The sequence below is a fragment of the Trachemys scripta genome, chromosome 1, assembly GCF_013100865.1.
Source record: "Trachemys scripta elegans isolate TJP31775 chromosome 1, CAS_Tse_1.0, whole genome shotgun sequence".
Classification (NCBI taxonomy): Eukaryota; Metazoa; Chordata; order Testudines; family Emydidae; genus Trachemys; species Trachemys scripta.
Window position 1 is genome coordinate 91,408,568 of NC_048298.1, and position 19,520 is coordinate 91,428,087.

Here is a 19,520-nt window from a genome sequence, read left to right on the forward strand (position 1 = left end):
CCAGTATTTTCCCCAAATCTCACCCATTAAGGGAAGAGGCTTGCCACCATACGTTTAGATGTTTTGAGGCCCCTCATCATCTATCTGGATAGGACTAGATCCTTTAGAATGTCCCCATAACTGCTAGTAACCTCTGAAAGAATGAAAGGACAGTCTGTTGCCATTCAGACTATTAAAGTGAGTTTCAAGTTATATCATAGCTTGTTCTGAGGCTGCCAGGGTACAATTCCCAGCTCCAGCTTACAGCCCCCTCCATCAGGACTCAGTCTGCTTCTTTTGCCCTTCTCAATGACATTCCTATCGTAAAAATTTGCAGGGCTGCAACCTGATCCTCAGTTCACGTGTTCTCCAAATGTTATGCTATCCTACCTGTGTCCAAGATGAATGTGTCCTTTGGCTACACAGTTCTCCAAACTGTCCTGGATCCACCTCCTCAGCACCCACCTTCTTTGCTGAGTTACTGCTTGTGAACCTCCTGTGGTGGAGCACCCATAGGGATATATACTTGAAGGAGGAGAAGTTACTTACCTTTCAGTAACTTGAGTTCCTTGAGATGTTTTGTTCCTGTGGGTACTCTACTTCTTGCCCTCCTTCTGCTCTGCTGTGGAGTCTTTGGGTATGTCTACACTACCCGCCAGATCGGCGGGCAGTGATCGATCCGGCAGGCAGCGGTTTATCGCGTCTAGTCTAGACGCGATAAATCGACCCCCCCCACCCCCGGGCGCTCTCCCGTTGACTCCTGTACTCCCAACACCTCGAAAGGCGCAGGCAGAGTCGACGGGGGAGCGGCAGCAGTCGACTCACCGCAGTGAAGACACCGCGGTAAGTCGATCTAAGTACGTCGACTTCAGGTACATTATTCACGTAGCTGAAGTTGTGTAACTTTGATCCCCCCGTCCGCTTCCCTGCCCCCCAAGTGTAGACTTTCGCTCTGTAGTTGAGAAGGACCTGGAGCGTCAGCAAATCTATGCCTCCATATACATCCTCGCTTGGGAGTAAGAGGCTTCGTAGTGTGTAGTTGATTCACATGGCCAGTCGAGCAAGTGGGGGTGCGTGCATCCTACAATGATGCATCCCTGGGGACAAAACATCTTGAACTCAAGTTACTGAAAGATAAGTAGTCTTTCCTTAATTGCCTTATTTACACAATGCAAAGAAATATCAACTTTCACTCATTTAAAAAAAAACAACGAATTTCATTAGTTGCAAGTACTGCACTGCACTTGAATGCCCCTGTTAATTTTTGTTTTACAATCCCATGTTTGTATTTTCAGAATGTTTTTCCTCTCCTCTGTGTCGATGTGAAGGAGTCACACAAATGGGAAAGTAACCACAGGTTTAATCAAAAACGTACATTAGTGGGAGTCTTTCCACTAAGTTCCCTAGGTTTTGGATTAGGCCCTGTACTGGGGGAACAGTGAAACTGACTTTGTGCAAAGTGCTGTCAAATGTGCAAAGTTAAACTGGAAAGGTAGAGAAATATTTTTCCTGATCCTTCAGTTAAGCTAACCTGGGATGTTACTTATAACAATAAATAAGTACAAATGTTTCAGAAAATGTTGTCCGTATCCCACTTAAAAAATATTTGGGCCTTAATTTATCGTTGCTATGTTTCTGAGTAATGTTTTCCCCAAGAAAGGAAATGTTAGTTCACAAGTGGTTCTGAGCAGCAGTTCTGAGTCAGGGTGTTACTGATGGAGCTCTGCATGGAGCTCCCATTTAACTGCATTGGAAAGAGAGGGACCACCCTGCTTCATGCCCCATCCTTAGTGAGCAGAAATCTATTTTGCTTCCTTCCTCTCAGCCAGGCTGTCAGCTAAAGCGTTTATGGAATTTATTAATCTAGGCATGGCGCAATATCTCAATGAATATTTTGCATCGGTGTTTAATGAGGCCAATGAAGGTATTAGGGATACTAGCACCGTTACAGAGGGGCATACAAGATGGGGGATTACCGCATCCGAGGTAGAAACAAAACTAGTACGCCTTAATGGGACTTAGTCGGGTGGACCGGACGATCTTCATCCGAGAATATTGAAGGAATTGGCGCGGGAAATAGCAGGCCCATTAGCGACTATATTTAATGAATCTGTAAACTCGGGGGTGGTCCCGTTAGACTGGAGAATAGCCAATGTGGTTCCTATTTTCAAGAAAGGGAAAAAAAGTGACCCGGGTAACTATAGGCCTGTTAGTTTAACATCAGTAGTGTGCAAGGTGCTGGAGAACATTCTGAAAGAGAAACTAGTTGAGGACCTTGAGGCTAATGGCAAATGCGATAAATTACAGCATGGTTTTACGAAGGACAGATCGTGCCAAACGAATCTGATCTCCTTCTTTGAGAAAGTAACGGACTTATTAGATAAAGGAAATGCGGTGGACCTAATATACCTGGATTTCAGTAAAGCGTTTGATACAGTACCCCATGAGGAATTATTGGTTAAAATGAAAAACATGGGGATCGATATGAAAATCCAGAGGTGGATAAGGAATTGGTTAATGGGGAGAATGCAGCGGGTCGTATTAAAGGGTGAATTGTCGGGTTGGAGGGAGGTTACTAGTGGAGTGCCTCAGGGTTCGGTTTTGGGACCCATTTTATTTAATCTATTTATAACTGACCTCGGGACCGATTGCAAGAGTGGGCTGATAAAGTTTGCGGATGATACGAAGGTGGGAGGAGTTGCAAACTCGGAGGAGGATAGGGATATTCTGCAGGGAGACTTGAATGAGCTTGTGAATTGGAGTGTCAGAAATAGGATGAAATTTAATAGTGAAAAGTGTAAGGTGATGCACTTGGGGATGACTAATAAAAATTTTAGTTACAAGATGGGGACGCATTGGTTAGAAGTAACGGAAGAGGAGAAGGACCTAGGGGTCCTTGTGGACCGCAGGATGACTATGAGTCGACAATGTGACGTGGCGGTGAAAAAAGCCAATGCGGTCTTGGGATGTATTAGGCGAGGTATATCTAGTAGGGATAGGGAGGTCCTGCGTCCGTTGTATAAGGCGCTGGTGAGACCTCATTTGGAGTACTGTGTGCAGTTCTGGTCTCCAATGTTTAAAAAAGATGAACTCAAACTGGAACGGGTGCAGAGAAGGGCGACTAAGATGATCAGAGGAATGGAAAACCTGTCGTATGAAAAGAGATTAGAGGAGCTTGGGTTGTTTAGTCTGACAAAGCGAAGGCTGAGGGGGGATATGATTGCTATCTTCAAATATATCAGAGGGGTTAATATAAGGGAGGGAGAAGAATTATTCCAGCTTAGTACTAATGTGGACACGAGAACGAATGGATACAAACTGGCCGGGGGGAAGTTCAGGCTTGAAATTAGACGAAGGTTTCTGACCGTCAGAGGGGTGAAATATTGGAACGGCCTTCCGAGGGAAACGGTGGGGGCGACGGACCTGTCTGGTTTTAAGATTAAGTTGGATAAGTTTATGGAGGGAATGGTTTAATGGTAAAACATAGTAGCCAAGGAAAACCAAGCAATGGTACATGAACAGCATAATGGCCAACAAGGGTTAGGCTAGAGACTCTTGCCTATATGCTCGGGGTATTACTGATCGCCATATTTGGGGTCGGGAAGGAATTTTTATCCAGGGTAGATTGGCTGAGCCTCTGGAGGTTTTTCGCCTTCCTCCGCAGCATGGGGCAGGGATCACTAGCAGGAGGGTCTCAGCCGATTGAAGTCACTAAAACACAGGATTGGGGACTTCAACGGCAGAGTCCAGGGAAGGGTATTGCGGCCTGCAGCATGCAGGGGGTCAGACCAGATGATCATAATGGTCCCTTCTGACCTTAAAGTCTATGAGTCTATGAGAATCAGAAACGTGTATTAAATTGCTGCTGACAACCTGGAATTTTATGTTTTTTGTTTCCCCCTCCACCTAAATAGTATGAAGTTGAAGAACTGCGACGAAAGAAAGAGATTACCGTTAGGGGGACAGATGCCTGCCCCAAACCTGTTTTTGCCTTCCACCATGCTAACTTCCCACGTGAGTATTCTGTCATTCAAGATGCTGATCAGCTTTGTTGTTGGAGTAAAGGAGGAGTGCTGGGATAACACCCTTCTGATCAGACCTATTTGGTTCTAGACAGAGGTCATCAGATCTAGTGTAGCTTTAGAGATCTTAATCAGAAAAGTAAACCTTTAAGGAATCCTCCAGCTTGTCATATCTGAGATTCTCAAAGTGAGAAACTTTTAAATTGCTCCCAAACTGGGTTCTGTAGGAAAATTTCCCCAGCACTTCTGTCTTCAGACTGATGGCTTTTACTCAGACGTACATAGTTTGTGTTCTTCACTTTTTTGTTTAACTTGCAGAATATGTAATGGATGTCTTGATCGATCAGAATTTCACAGAACCCACTCCAATTCAGTGCCAGGGCTTCCCATTGGCCCTCAGTGGCAGAGACATGGTGGGCATCGCTCAGACAGGCTCCGGGAAGACGTTGGCAGTACGTGTTTGTGACCATTTCCTCTTAATTGCTTTTTATGAGTTTCTTCTTGCTTTGCATCTCTTGGTCATTCAGACATGTGCAAAGGGAGAGTTACAGCATTTTAAAACATGTTCGGTCTGTGTTGTAAGTGGGATAGTTAAGTAGTAATGAGCACGTGGTTTGTTTTGTGTGCCTGATCTTGTCTGTCTTCTACTTGGCTGTCCCACAGCCAATGTTTCCATTTTTTAGAGGGGAGCATATGTTTGGTTTTTTTAAATGGACCTCACTTACTGGTTGACTTAGTTACACATTTTAAAATCACAAAGAATAATACAGGCTTGTACTTCCCACCGACATAGGCAGGAGTTGTAGGCAGTGTTCCCTCTAATTTTTCCACATCACCTCCATAATGTGGCGGGGGTGGGGCCAAGGGGTTCCGCGTGTGGGATGGGGCAGAGGGGGGCTCTGGGGTGGGGCCAGGGACAAGGGGTTTGAGGCTGTGACAGGGAGAGAGGACTCTGCCCAGCTCTCTCTCTCCACAGCAGCACCTGTGCTGGGGAGGAGAGGTGCCTCTCACATGGCCCCGGCAGGTCTGGGCTGGGTTGGAGCCAGGGGAGGGGCGCCCCTCCCCTGGACTCAGCCCAGCCTGGCCCAGAGCTGCCGCAGCTGTGGGAGAGGCGCCCCAGCCCAGCCTGGCCCGGAGCTGCTGCCCAGAGTGCACTCAGCGCTCGCTATTGCCTGGGGGAGCACGTTGAGCCGCCGTTCGGGGCATAATGGCAAAGAGACGCTCCTCCCGTTTCGTGCACTGCGCGTCTGAATTGCCTTGCTGCCAGTGTGCCAGAGCCTTGGTGTGAGCGGGGCTCTATGGCAGCTCTGGGCCAGGCTGGGTTGGGGCTGCGGGAGAGACGCTCTCCCCTGGCCGCAACAGGTCTGTAGCTGGGTTGGGTTGCATCCAGGGTTGGGGGAGAGGAATCTCTCCCCCTCACAGCCCTGAGCACCTGCACAGAGCTTAATAGGCCATGCAGCTTAGAGGGAACTTAGGTTGTAGGTGCTCATTAATTCAGAAAGTCAGGCAGTCTTTTATTATATATCTAAATGTAGACATCCAAGTTTGAAAGGTTTATTTTGTAGCCACTAAAGCTTGTGGTACTTGCCACTGCTTGAGGAAGGATGTTAAGCTAAATTCCCCATTACCAGGATCCAATATGATGATCATTGGCATGATCTAATATGGAAAACCCGTCTCTTAATTTTCTTCTGTTTCAGTACTTGCTGCCTGCAATTGTTCACATTAATCACCAGCCATACTTGGAGAGGGGAGATGGTCCAATTGTAAGTGCTCCTCAGTTTTTTTTCCTTTTTACATGTATAATATGCAGATAACAGAAATGTGTAGATGAATTTTGCACCACAATGCCATAAAGAGGAAGTGTAGAGAACTGCTCATTGTAGCAGTGTGGGTAGCACATTCCGTGTATCAAAAGCCCAGTGATAATTATCAGCATGTACTAGAGCCGCTATTAGTTGTTTTTTAGGTAATTGAATGCTGACAATCTAGTCAATTCTGCCTCTGATATCTGAGCAGAGATGATTAATTATCTTAGCTTGAGACAGTGTTCTCCACTCAGCTATCCTGGATGTATTTTTTTTTTTGTTTTTTCCCCTCTCCCGTAGTGTTTGGTTCTAGCTCCTACCAGAGAGCTGGCCCAGCAAGTCCAGCAGGTGGCTGATGATTATGGCAAATGCTCAAGACTTAAGAGTACCTGCATATATGGAGGGGCACCCAAAGGTCCCCAAATCCGAGACCTGGAGAGAGGTAATGGTATTCTTGTGTGTTTACAAATTCAGTGTTGTAGGAACTGTGCTTAAGGTAGCAGGAAAATATGCTATTGTAAAATATAGTAAGAAGTAGTGGTGTGGTGTTTTTGTTTTTTTAAGCCTGTTTGGGAAGGTGCTAAGCATCATCACAGCCCTATCTACTGCTACAATTCACGGCAATTGTACCTCCAGTCAGAGTGGTGGTGTGCATACAACAGTACCAGTTATCCATATTTGTCTTGTAACTTATTTAGATGGCTGTTTTTCCTCCCCTCTTCTCTGTACATCCTCCCCATATGACCATCTTTACAGTTGCCAACTTCCTAATTGCACAAAATGGAACACCCTGCCCCCACCCCTTCCCTGAGGCCCACACTGCTACACTACCCCTTCCCCGAGGCTCTGCCCCCCGCTCACTACATTCCCCCTCCCTCAGGTGCTTACTCTTCCCCACCCTCACTCACTTTCATGGGGCGGGAGGTTGGGGAGGGGGTGAGGGCTCTGTCTGGGGGGGTGTGCTCTGGGGATGAGGGGTTTGGGGTGCAGGGAGGGAGTTGGGTGGGGCAGAGGGGTTCAGGGTGTGGGAGGGAGCTTTGGGCTGGGGCAGGTGGTTGGGGTGCGGGCTCCATCTGGGGGTGCGGGCTCTGGGATTGGGCTGGGGATGAGGGTTCAGGATGCGAGAGGGGGCTACGGGTTGAGGCTGGGGATTGGAGTGTAGGGTGGTGAGGGCTCTGTCTGGGGGTGCAGGCTCTGAGGTGGGACTGGGGATGAAGGGTTCAGGTTGCAGGAGGGGACTCCATGCTGGGGGGCAGAGCAGAGGAGTGCAGGGTGTGGGAGGGGGCTTTGGGCAGGGGATTGGGTGTAAGAGGGGGTGAGGGCTCCGTCTGGGGGGATGGATTTGGGGGTGGTTGCTGGGGATGAGGGGTTTGGGGTGCAGGAGGGGGCTCCGGGTTGGGGCGTGGGCTTGCCTCCGGCGGCTCCTGGTCAGCGGTGCAATAAGGCTAGGGCAGGCTTCCTCCTGCCTGTCCTGACTCTGCGCTGCGCCCCGGAAGTGGCCAGCAGGTCCGGCTCTTAGGCAGAGGCATGGCAGTGGCTCTGCACCCTGCTCTCATCCTCAGGCACCGCCCCCACAGCTCCCATTGGCCACGGTTCCCAGTCAATGGGAGCGCAGGGCTGCAGCAGTGCATGGAGCCCTGTGGTGGCCGCTCCACCCCCCCTCCCCTCCCTGGCCTAAGAGCCAGACCTGCTGGCCGCTTCTGGAGTGCAGCGTGGAGCCAGGACAGATAGGGACTAGCCTGCCTTAGACCTGCCACTCCGCCAACCATACTTTTAAGCGCCCGGCCAGCGGTGTTGACCAGAGCCACCAGGGTCCCTTTTTGACCGGGTGTTCTGGTCGAAAACTGGACACCTGGTCACCCTAAGTGTCCCCTTCTCCCTGTTTGTTGGGAAGACACCACATTTATTGACTGTGGGTCAAGGTTTAGGACTGACTGACTCCCTCAGGTTGTACTCCAAGCATTCTGCCTCCAAAGTTGTATAAACGGTCAACCTCAATTTCTTAGTATATAGCAGAACTTTCTAAAAAAAACCAAGTTTCCTTCAGACTCTTTTGTTCGCAGAGGCTTGCCTTCCTAAACTGTATATTCAGTTGGAGTGGGGGAGAACTGGCATAATTTCTGGAGTGTGATTTACACTAGAAAATTAGGTTGGCATGACTGTCATTCAGGGGTGTGAAAAATCCACACCCCTGAACAACATAGTTAAGCTGACCCAAGTCCCTGTGTTGACCTAGCACTGTCTACAGAAGAATTCTTCCGTCAACCTGCCTACTGCCTCTCGGAGAGGTGTATTATCTTCGCCATTGGGAGAACGCTTGCCATCAGTGTATGTTTTGCCTACACTGAAAATATTAGTATTTTTTCCTCCAGCTTTGGAAGCTGCTGTTCTTGGAATTTGGTCTGAAGTCCTGGCCTAGAACTAAAAGATTTGGTCTGCCACCAGCATCTGGGAGACTGCTGGATATGGAGTTTCTCAGAGAGGAAAATTCTCCCTTCCTCAGTCTCATGGAGCTGTCCAGTGAGCAGTTTAGAGTTTGGAGGGCTTAACTGTGAGACTCAAGTGGAAATAATGTCTCCTTTTTAGGAACATAAGAATTGTCATACTTGACCATTAGTCTGTTTAGGCTTATATCTCAAATAGTAGCAGATGGTACAGAGGAAAACAGATGTCTATCTTCCATAATAATTACCTAATTTAAATGATATTGTACATCATTTCCTCTTTCTGTATACAAAGCCGTCTGAGCAAATGAAAGGTTGAGCTATCTAGTAGCTGTTGAATAGGGTGTGGCTTCCTGTGTTACTACAAGGGGCTGATTAGATACAGTATTGCAGTGGTTCTCAAACTTTTATAGTGATGACCCCTTTCACACAGCAAGCCTCTGAGTGCCACCCCCTTATAAATTAAAAACACTTTTTTTTTTTAAATATATTTAACACTATTATAAATGTTTGAGGTGGAGGCTGACAGCTCGTGACCCCCCCAGGTCATAACCTCGTGACTCCTGGTTTGAGAACCCCTGCAGTATTGGAAACTTCGCTGGGACTTAAACTTTTATTCCTCTACAAAGTGCGCTCTCTAGAGTTAATAGCTTTGGATGAGGGGGATTCAACTGGACTAGAAGCATAGGTTAATTTTACCTTTTCTGCTGTTGCTGAGTCTTTACATTTCCTCTTCCATGTAATTTCTTGGAGGAGGCGGTCTGCTCCTGGACTGTATTCAAGGTTCTAATGATAGTGTAACAGTAACTTCAGAATGGTTAATAAAATGATTAAAGATACCTAGAGTTCCTAGTAAAGTAGTAGTGGCTCAGTCTTGGGCACACGTATAAGGGAAGTGTTATAACAAATTTACTGTCAAAGGTGGTTTATTATGACTGTAGAAATATAAGCCCATCCCTCTTGTATGTTGAAGGGGTTGAGATCTGCATTGCCACACCTGGCCGCTTGATTGACTTCCTGGAGGCAGGAAAGACCAACCTTCGCCGATGTACATACCTTGTGCTGGATGAAGCGGATAGGATGTTGGATATGGGCTTTGAACCCCAAATTCGTAAAATTGTTGACCAGATAAGGGTACGTGAACCTCTGATTTATAGTTTCCTTCAAATTCCCACTCAAAATATATCATCCAAATAAAGTCTTTTCCCTTTCTTTTAGCCTGACCGGCAAACTCTGATGTGGAGTGCCACTTGGCCAAAGGAAGTGCGCCAGCTTGCTGAGGATTTTCTGCGTGACTATGTTCAAATCAACGTGGGCAACCTGGAGCTGAGTGCTAACCACAACATCCTGCAAATAGTGGATGTATGCATGGAGAGCGAGAAGGACCATAAGTAGGCCGTTGTTCTGCTATCCCAATTTTTTTGAGCGGGAGAGGAGGAGGGAGGCTTAAAACCTTCAGTGCACAGGAGTATTTTTAAAAATAATCAGTCCACTGCAGTTACTTGCAATCATGTAATTTTTCACTACTGAAACTTACTAACCAATATAATCCCATAGTCCTCTAGTTGCTTGTAGATGTTCGCTAATGTTATTAAATGCTAAGATAATTTAACTCTTCATAAATAGTACTGAACCAGTTTTCTCTTAAGTGGTTGCTTATTACAGGCATTCTCTCAAAATAATAAGTTGAAAGTTCTCTCCTGTGTTCTTGTAAATACATCTTAGCTCTTCTTTTTGTTTTAGACTAATTCAACTGATGGAAGAAATCATGGCTGAGAAAGAGAACAAAACTATCATATTTGTTGAGACAAAAAGACGATGTGATGACCTCACTCGAAGAATGCGCAGAGATGGGTGAGTATCTTGTTTACAGTTATTTCCCATTAGGAATCCCTAAACTGTAGTGTGGGGAGGAGGAGGAGGAAATGCTTATATTGCTAGTCTTGGAAGTGGTCTTTCCCTTCAGCCGCTTAGCCAGATGCAATGATGGGGCTCCTGGAAAGTTCCATCACATTGAAGCACTATATAAGAGGGACAGCGTGCTGGCCTTTTTGGGACATACAGAATGCTGCAATGTGTATGAGACTGCCAAAGCAAAGGGATTTTCAGTATAATAGTCACGATTGGATTAAGCACTAGTTCTTAGTATCTGTAAGAAAGATAGGTGCTTTCAGCCTCTACAGAAACAAAGGAGGGAAAGAATGCATGAGTATTTCTTAATGATTTTAATCCTTAACTGTTTTCTCTTAACATTAATAAAGCTGCTTGTTACCTCTCTAAAATCCATGTGCATCTTCCATTTGGCAGCTGGCCAGCTATGTGTATCCATGGAGACAAGAGTCAGCCAGAAAGAGACTGGGTACTTAACGGTGAGTGCAGTGCCTGGGAAAGCTGGTAACTTGAACTATTGAAGAACTTCTGCTTGGTTTAGGCAAACACGTTTCCCCTTGTGTTTCTGTTTTTTCTCTCAGATGCACACACTATCTGTGTTAATTGATTTACCTGTAGTCCTACAATGGTTTTTGTTTAGCCTTTGTATTTGTTAATTTCAGTACTGGGAGGTTGTTGCAGAGAACCACTCCTCTGTGTCTAACCCAAAAGGATTTGACAACTTCCAAGCAGTCTTTGTGTGCGTCCCATGTTTCTCTCTTTAAAAAATTCCCATCCTGTTTGGATTCTGGAAAGGTCATACATAAGTTAAATCCACAGCCTTCAGCATAGTTTGTGACTCCTAGTCTGTTTTCACAGTGGATTCTTGTCTTGCAGAATTCCGTTCTGGAAAGGCTCCTATCCTCATCGCTACAGATGTTGCATCTCGTGGGCTAGGTTTGTACATACAGGCCTCTCTTGCCTGCTGCTCCATATTTTTCGTCTTTGAACTCAAAAATATTTTCTTAAAAAATTCAAAGCGTGATTTTCCCCCACATGTGAAATACCGTTTTTTAACATTACTCTTTTTTTTCTTTCATATTCAAAGTCTCTTCCTGCTCCTAATGAACAGGCTTTGGTCTGCAGCAAGGCCTAGGCATGACTAATCGATCGCCAAGAGGGAGAAGAGACGTCCAATTATGCAACCCAATCCTTCCACTGCACCCCTTCCTCCCCACTTCCAGCTTTTTGTGGCTGGATGGCTAGGGCTGGATTGCTCCCAATTTACAGAGGGGATCAGATAAAAGTTGAAATAGAGTCGTGTGGGAGAGTAGTTCAACATATAATAATTAACAATACATAGGTGATATATACAAATAAATCCCTGCATACACATAATTTTCCCATCAGATGTGCTCACATCTGGGAAAGCATTGCTCCAGCTTTTCTATTTTCACAAATAGCCTTCCCGGCTCTGTGTTGGTTGTAGGCAGGTTCTATTATATGCCTTCAACATATACTGTCCAAGTGTTGTGTTGGATCAGAATTACATAGATCATTTTCACATCAGTGAAATAAACTTTCTGGATGCATAAGTTAAAACACCCCCTTTTAATAAGTATATTTGTAGTATGAAACCTTTGTGTTTAAACATTAACCTTTCTCCCTTTTACATTTGCCCAGTGTAAGTTTAGAAATATTCTAAAGCAATTTGGGTCCGTCTGCATTCTTACACTTCCCAGACGTGGCAAAGACCATTCCTGAGGGCCATATACCAGAGTTAGTGCCTCAGTGGTCTGATCCATTGTGGCAAATCTTAAAGTAAAACTATTGCAAGTGATCCATCAAGAAGCACAGAGGGAAATTCTGTGATTACAGAAGAGTTTTAGTTATTTGAAACTGTTTTTTATATCCTGAAAGGGTGGCTGTACTGAGCATCTCAAGGTCATTTAAATGTTGGCAAACTAGTGTGAGACTTGGCAGCCTTCATTCACATAACCTTCACCCCACCCCCACCCCCAAAATTGTCCAACACTTCCTCTAAGAGGTGATCATATGGACTTCAGTCTCTGCCCTCTAGGGTCATGTCTGGACCTGTGCAGTTAGAACTTGGGCCTGTTGGGAGAAGGGACTGAGGCCGGAAACTAGTTTTTATGAAAGAGAGCTGCTTTCTGTAGCAGTGTTTTTTTAAACAGGCTTGCTATGTGCTGGTAGCTTCTTTGTGCATCTTGCCTAGACATTTAAAACCGCCCCACCCCCAAAAATGCTTCCCCAAAACAACTCAATTGGATACCTCTCGAGAAAACACTCTCCCCCTTCCCCACTTCACCCAAGCTACGGGGGAAAGGTACCATAGTCTGTTTCTTGTTACTAAACAACATCTCTGCTTGTTTTGGGGCCCTGAGTTTGCTGCTTTTTAAAATAAAGTCACTTAACTGGCAAACTTCTGGACGACTTCCTCCAAGATCCTGGAAAGTGAAGGCTGCTACATAAATAACTTAAAACAGGGGTGCGCGCTTTTTGGCTGAGTCACCAGGGCTTTCCCTCATCCCAATGGAATATTGGTTTCCAAAAAGCTCCTTCCAGGTAAGTTCTGGGTCCCATAATAACTTCTTTGTGATAATCTCCAGGAGAGAGGTCCTCCTTCTGCACTGATTTTTTTTTTATTTATTTATTTTTTTTTGGTTACTCTTCACTCTGTTAAACTAAAAACATTGAATTTATTTTGTTTTGTTTTCTTTAACAGAAGCTTTGATATCAGCTGCAGATCATTCTCAGTGCAGGGTCGGGGGCATATCTGCACTGGTGGTCGAAGCAGCTCTCTAGACAAGCATGTCTGCTAGTTTATATCACTCCTGATTAACAGTCAGAGACTTGATCTGTGCCATAGGGTATTCTGGTTGTCTGACAAAGGGTGCGTGTCCCAGGCAGCTGGCCAGATCACTTTTACAATTTGATCTTGCTACAGTATCTTCTAAAAGCGCAGGAAGATTGTGACTGTGCACAAATACATTGGAGCATGCTAGACTGGAGAAACCAAATCTTGTACTTGCTCTGATCTTTCTTCAGCCTGATATGTGCACATACAGGACCACCTTTTTAATCTGGAGAACATCCCCTGCCTTTTCTGGCCTTCCCCTCAAAAAAATCAAGTCAGCAGTGTCTGTGCTATTAGCTACAATTCCGGGTGCTTTCTGCCAGGAAAGCGCTTCCCTGTATCCACTTGGTAATTCAACTCGCTTTGCTGCTCATGGATGTGCGGAATGGGATTGGCTAAGGATCACGTAGCCTGCTGCTTGTCAGACTCTAGTTAAACTCTGGCAGTGAAGATGTGATTGTGCCGATCATATTTTCCCCTCCCTTACCTTACACTTTTCCCATTAAAATATTTTTTTATTGCACCAAGGACCCTAGTTGGAGACTCGCGCAGCCCCCTGTGAAATCTGCCTTCTCACCCCCTTTTTGGTGTGATTCAGGACTTTGGAGTCAGCAAAGAATAAGGGGACCCCTTTGCTGTAATAAGAAACAGACATAAAGTCCCCTCTTGCCACTACAAACCCCTTGTTTTTATTTTCTCCCTGTCCCCTCTTTGAAATTGATGAAGTCTGGGCAATAGATGCAGTCTGACCCTTTGGATATAATTTTTGTATCTTCATTTTTTTGACATTCGCCCCTATTAACCCCGGGTGGGGCCAAAAAGCGTTGGAGGACCTGAAATTTTTACCTGAACCCAGGTTCTCCGGCACTTCACAACCAAATGGGGCTACAGAGAAGCATCTAAGCCAGTTCACAGAGCGAGCGTGTGTGGGGACTTCTCGCTGCCATGGACCCTTGATGCATGCTCCCCGCGCTCCAGTGGTCCCGTGTCAGAGGGCGGAGTTTTCGAAAGGAGGCCGCCAAAAATAAAAGGCAAAGAGACGGGATCGGCTGCAGCGGTTTCCCACAGGAGGAGGGAGTGTGCATCGGTCTGGTAACAAACAGAGAATGTTTCTCTCTTTTAAAAAAAAAAAAAAAAAAAATACAAAAATCTGTGTTTTATCTTGGATATTTTCTGAATATTCTTCTTAAAATGCAGATTTTTTTTCATGAACTGTAAGGACATTTTTTATTGTAATACCATTCTATTTTAACATTGCTTATCATAGCAAATATTTCTGCTACTGTAGGTGTTTTAACTAAAACGTTACACTAACATTTACTTAGTTTCTGCCCCATAAATTTACAAAAATCTGATTTCCCAACAGAGAATAGAATATTTTGAGATCTCCTAGGGTTTAATGCTATTTTTGCATATGATGCAGCTTTTTTGTCTTTTTGGACACTCAGTTACCCAGTTCAGTCTAACATTTGAAGTTTTGACTTGGACAATTTTAAATTCTTTGACTCAAATTCAGAAGTTTGCTAACACTGGGCTTAGTAGCATGGTGAAATGTTAGTGCAATGCATTCTCATGATAACTAAGAAGGCAGGTAAAATGTCTTAGTTGTGGTTTGATATATTTTTTTTAAAATAAGAAGTTGGCAGAATTTGACTACCGTGGTATAAGTGGGATGCCTTAAATTCTAGGATAGGGGAAGTCATTCGTTATATTTTATAGTCCTTAAAATTCATAGTGAAGTAAAAGCCTTTCACTTTTAATTTGTATGTGCTTGATTGGAAGGTAAGTGATCTCATTGCAGTTAGTCTTTAATAGACTTCTCCCAACAGAGTAAAAGTCCCTGTGGCAGATCTCTCCCTCTTCCACCCCAGCTTGCTGTGTCCACAACAATGGTGGCATTTTTATTTGTTCCAGATCATGTTTCTCTGAAGGAGAGGGGACTAAAGTCAGTTAACAAATTCAGATGATATTGTGTAAAGAACCTCTCACGTGGCACAAAGATGCAACAAGGGAAGGGTGAATTTGAATGGAGAGAACTGCTTTAAGACTTGCCATCAGTTTTCAGGTCATTGGCCTTTGACCCATGCATATGGCTCAAATTTAAACCTTCTGCTCTTTTGGGATGAGTCTCTTGTTTTTATTCCATTCAGTTACTAACTTGTTTTTTTCTCTTATTACTGTCACCTGCATTCGTGCTCCCCACCTTTCGTTGGCACGTCCTTCTCTTCCTCTCCCCTTTCCTCCACCTACCCCTTCACTGTGCTTCGCTACCTGGGCACTTCGCAAGATGTGGAAGACGTTAAGTTTGTGATAAACTACGACTATCCGAACAGCTCTGAGGATTATGTGCACCGAATTGGCCGCACTGCCCGTAGCACCAACAAGGGCACTGCCTACACCTTCTTCACGCCGGGGAACCTGAAACAGGCCAGGGAGCTGATCAAAGTGTTGGAGGAAGCCAACCAGGCCATCAATCCAAAACTGATGCAGCTTGTGGACCACAGAGGAGGAGGAGGTGGTGGTGGAGGTAAAGGCAGACGGGAAGGGGTTAGAAGGATGGAATAGGTGCTCCATCTTGAAGGAGGATAGGTGTAAAGAGGCAGAGCAAAACACCTTAATTAAACCATCTCAACATCAGACTGCTGCTGTCTTGCTTATTATATGTAAACTTATAGTAGTAAATATTTTATTTACTAATTTTTATTAGTAAAATAATATAAAACCTATTAATTTGGGGCATACATATCCAACTTAGGGTCCTTTTAGCTAACTGAAGGAGGGTGTTCAGTGTTTTAATCATAGCCATAGGATTTATTTCCCCAAACAGTGTCCTGCAGAGACCTGCCTCTGAGTGAATCGGTAAAGTAGTTATATTTCCTGCAGCCATGTCCTGCTTCCCACCTAATCGAACCACAGTCAGTAATCTGATACACTCCCCCTTCTTACTGGGTGGAGTGCTGCCTCCCGGCCCACAAGGAAGCAAATGAAATTTGACCCAGTCCGTTTTAAGTCAGTGCTATATTTCTTCCAGTGTGTTTCTGTTCTGCTCTCTCTCATATCTTGGGGTAGATCATGATACAGGTTTTGAATTTGGTATCCACCACTTGGATAAAAAGAGGGTCCATGGCAAAGTTGTGCAGGAATATTTTGCAACCCAGTCAATTGAAAATGTTATGGCTTCTGGCCCTATTGTCATGGAACTGTTGACTTCAGTGGTGAGGGAGTAATTAAAACCATTGTGAGAATTCAGTGCTTTACAGACCTTCTTATTTGAGTTATCCACAGTACTGAACCCCACTGTATTCACTACCAGGAGGTCGTTCTCGTTACCGTACTGCTGCCAGTTCAGCCAACAATCCTAACCTGATGTACCAGGATGAGTGTGAACGGAGGCTCCGGGGAGTAAAAGATGGCCGGAGAGACCGTGACCGTGGCGACAGTTTTGCCAATGGAGCCAACAAAACCTATGGCAGTGCTTATGGAAGTCCGAATTCCGCCTTTGGGGCACAGCAGAGCCAATATGGCTATGCCCAAGGGAGCTATGGAGCAGCTGCCTATGGCACAAGTGGTTATGGCACTGCAGAATACAATGCTACTGGCTATGCTGCCGCTAGCACTGCCACCGCTGGGAGAACCGCTCAAACCGCCACCCAACCGCAGTATGCAGGGATAGCTCGGTCAGGCCAGCAGCCTCAGCCTCTCATGTCACAACAATTTCCTCAGCCTCCGGCCACTAACATGATAGGCTATATGGGACAGACTGCCACATACCAGTATCCACCCCCTCCCCCACCCCCTCCTCCTTCACGCAAATGAGACCACTTGGCTGCTGGTGACCAGTCTAGACCTCTTGCATTTAAAGGAACTTTTCTTTTTCTTTTCTCCCCCACTGTGTTGTCTTTCTCATGCAGGTTAGATTTAGCATTCATCATCCCAATTCCTCCTTCCCACCAAAAATGGACCCCCAGTCCACAATTACTTATCTTGTGGGTTTTTAACTATATATATATATACATATATATACACACAACCACAATTGACTGGAATTTTATTTTTGATTTTTTTTTTCTCTTGCATGTTGAGGAGATTGGGGCAACTTTTTTTTATTTTCTCTTAAAATAGGTATAAGGCAGATAGGTCCCAGCCCAATCTTTTTCGTGAGGTTTGTGTGTGAAAACTTACTGCAGAGCTGAGGAGGCCTCTCTGCTATAATATGCTAACTGAATTTCGGGAGGTATTGAGAGGTGGGGAATTCTGGGGAGTCAAGGCACGCTTCCTTTAATGTAATAAATCCAATGGAGCAGTGCTCATTTGTTTTCTAGATCTGAGGTGGTGTGTTTTTTTTTTTTTTTTAAACTGAATATTGACGCTTGTACTCTGGCATAAGTAAACTTCTAAGGAAAACTCTGCTTGTTTGGCTCAGTTTGGAGGGATTCTGAGTGTTGCCCCACAAATAAAGTGTAAAACTGTTCTGGTTGGCATTTTTGCAGCTCCTGTTGCAGCAGCCTTCCTTCTGAAGTAACTTCTATGATGTGTGGTAAGGAGAAGGGGAATAAAGCCCCGGTGTCAGAGACCAGAAACTTGTTTCCATTTGGTGTCTCAAACCCCAGATCTAATCACTGTAAGAACTTCTATTGTTAAAATATAACATCTGTTTGAAATATTTACCACTGAAGTTCTTTCCCAATGATCGTTAAATTGCAGGAATGGATGGAATCTGCAGATGGATGGAATCTGGTTACTGACTTCTTAAATCAACTTCTGCCCTCAAATTCCCATTGCTGGGGTCACTAAGATAACTATTCAGTAGAAGGCACAGAAACACTGACCAGAATTAAGATGATGATCAGTACTGTTTGTGTATATTCTTAGTGAGCAAAGCACCTGGTCATGGGGAGTGTTCAGAGTGCCACTCTCCTGAGTGAAATGTAGCAAAGTTTTCTCACTTAAAACTTAATGGGATTTGGTGTGGAGCGGGGGAGGTGCAACTGGAAACCCCTCTTCATGAGGTGAGGAGAGAGCTGGTTAGTGTCCTGATTCTGAAGCTACTTTTCCTTCATACCTTGGATTGCCTAGTGCTTTCCCTGGTATTTCCCCAGCCCCAGCAGTCCCTTTTGAGATCAGCTCTTGCAGGTAGGTAGCATTCTAGGAAATGTTAGAAAAAAATGGAAATTTAGTAAACATTTTAATTCAATCTTGTTTATTCTGCAGGCCAAGGTAGGTGTGGGGGTTTTCCCCTTTAAATAGTAAAGTTTGTCTACTGTGTGATTGCCATGAGCAGGCGGTTCTGGGGCAGTAGATCATAGAGAGAGTTGGCTGCTCTTGTGTTCGGATAACTTGGCAGGAAATCAGAGCCATATACCGATTTTGCGAGGCATAATCCTTGCGTTACAAGAGTTTGTTGTGATTTTATTTTCCTTTGGGGGAGTCTGTAGTAGTCACAAACAAGGCATCTCAACCCTTCTGAAAGGCAGCCCAACCCTTTGGTAGGAGAGCAGAACATTTGATAGCCCCAGGAGAGAGGGCTTGCTTAAAAACTTTTTTTTAAAGACATCTTCCCCTTAGGGCTTAGTGTGAAGGGTGGGATGAATATATGGTTTGTGTGCAGCATACAGGTAGGTTATCAGCACAATCTCAGGGGGACAGCTAACTTTCCCTTAACACCCCCATCTTTCTTAAGTTGAGGCTATTTTAAAAATTAACTAGTACTTTGGCAAGAAATTTTTGTGCTTGTGTGTTTAAATGATGGCCACAAATGAACTCTTACTGTCCCAGCACTGACTGATCTGTTGTCTTTTATCTCCCCCACAAGCAAGCGTGGAACTGTTCTTCATTTGTGAGTTTCTGTGGGCGTGGAAGGGCATGGGGTGGGACACACTGCCTGGCTGGCTTTACAAAGGGTCTCTGGAAAGCCAAAACTGCCTTGTGGTGTGCTGTAGCTTTCACTTCTTCCTTCAGGGACTTGGGTAGATGTAAAACAGTTATGCTGAGGTCTTGCAATGCTTTATTGTAACTTGATGTCAGCTGCAGTCCAGTCTCTCTCATGCCCAATCTTGAATGTTAATTTGATTGTTGAATGCACAGTAGCATGTGCTGCCCTGTCTCACCTGGTGCTTGCTGTTCTGTTCCATATACCAGCTGAAGAGCCCTTGTTGATACAGTGTTAACATCTATTAATGTTTGCATTGTTCTCAATCTGTAAATGTTTGTGGGAGTGTCAAATGAGTCTGGCATCTCCTCCCTTCCCAGTTCCTGAAACAACTTACTGTGTGGATTTCTCTCAACAACTGAAGGGTTAGTGGCTTTTGTGGGGGATCAGTGCTCTGTTCCACACCTTTGCTGGTCTCTGGACACATTCCTGTTGTATTAACGAAGACTTGAATTGAGAGATTCATAAACTTGTGATGTTCAGACAGGATGCTAAGAGCTATGTTACTATTCTTAGTTTGTAAATTGTCCTTTTTGATACCATCTTGTTTTCTTTTGTAGGTATAAATAAAAACACTGTTGTCAATAAAAT

General features: G+C 44.8%; 1 protein-coding gene across 4 annotated transcripts in view; it reads left to right on the top strand.

The window, feature by feature from the left end:
* The window catches only part of DDX17 (DEAD-box helicase 17), a 32,529-nt gene extending 13,010 nt beyond the window's left edge, over window positions 1–19,519 (top strand). Inside the window, exons 3-13 of one of the 4 annotated variants that reach the window (XR_004646532.1) lie at window positions 3,894–3,993; window positions 4,320–4,453; window positions 5,702–5,767; window positions 6,110–6,251; window positions 9,227–9,387; window positions 9,472–9,644; window positions 9,997–10,107; window positions 10,561–10,622; window positions 11,020–11,079; window positions 13,857–14,092; window positions 15,288–15,425. Coding sequence is in view for 3 of the 4 variants with exons in the window: in XM_034776580.1 (XP_034632471.1) it covers window positions 3,894–3,993; window positions 4,320–4,453; window positions 5,702–5,767; window positions 6,110–6,251; window positions 9,227–9,387; window positions 9,472–9,644; window positions 9,997–10,107; window positions 10,561–10,622; window positions 11,020–11,079; window positions 15,288–15,527; window positions 16,314–16,816 (1,752 nt within the window). In the remaining variant the exon portion in view is untranslated. Of the gene's footprint in view, window positions 1–3,893; window positions 3,994–4,319; window positions 4,454–5,701; window positions 5,768–6,109; window positions 6,252–9,226; window positions 9,388–9,471; window positions 9,645–9,996; window positions 10,108–10,560; window positions 10,623–11,019; window positions 11,080–11,230; window positions 13,581–13,856; window positions 14,093–15,287; window positions 15,528–16,313 lie in introns of those variants that run through there. The other 3 variants (XM_034776580.1, XM_034776603.1, XM_034776589.1) reach the window with 3 other exon arrangements.
* Window position 19,520: the final 1 nt, after the last annotated feature.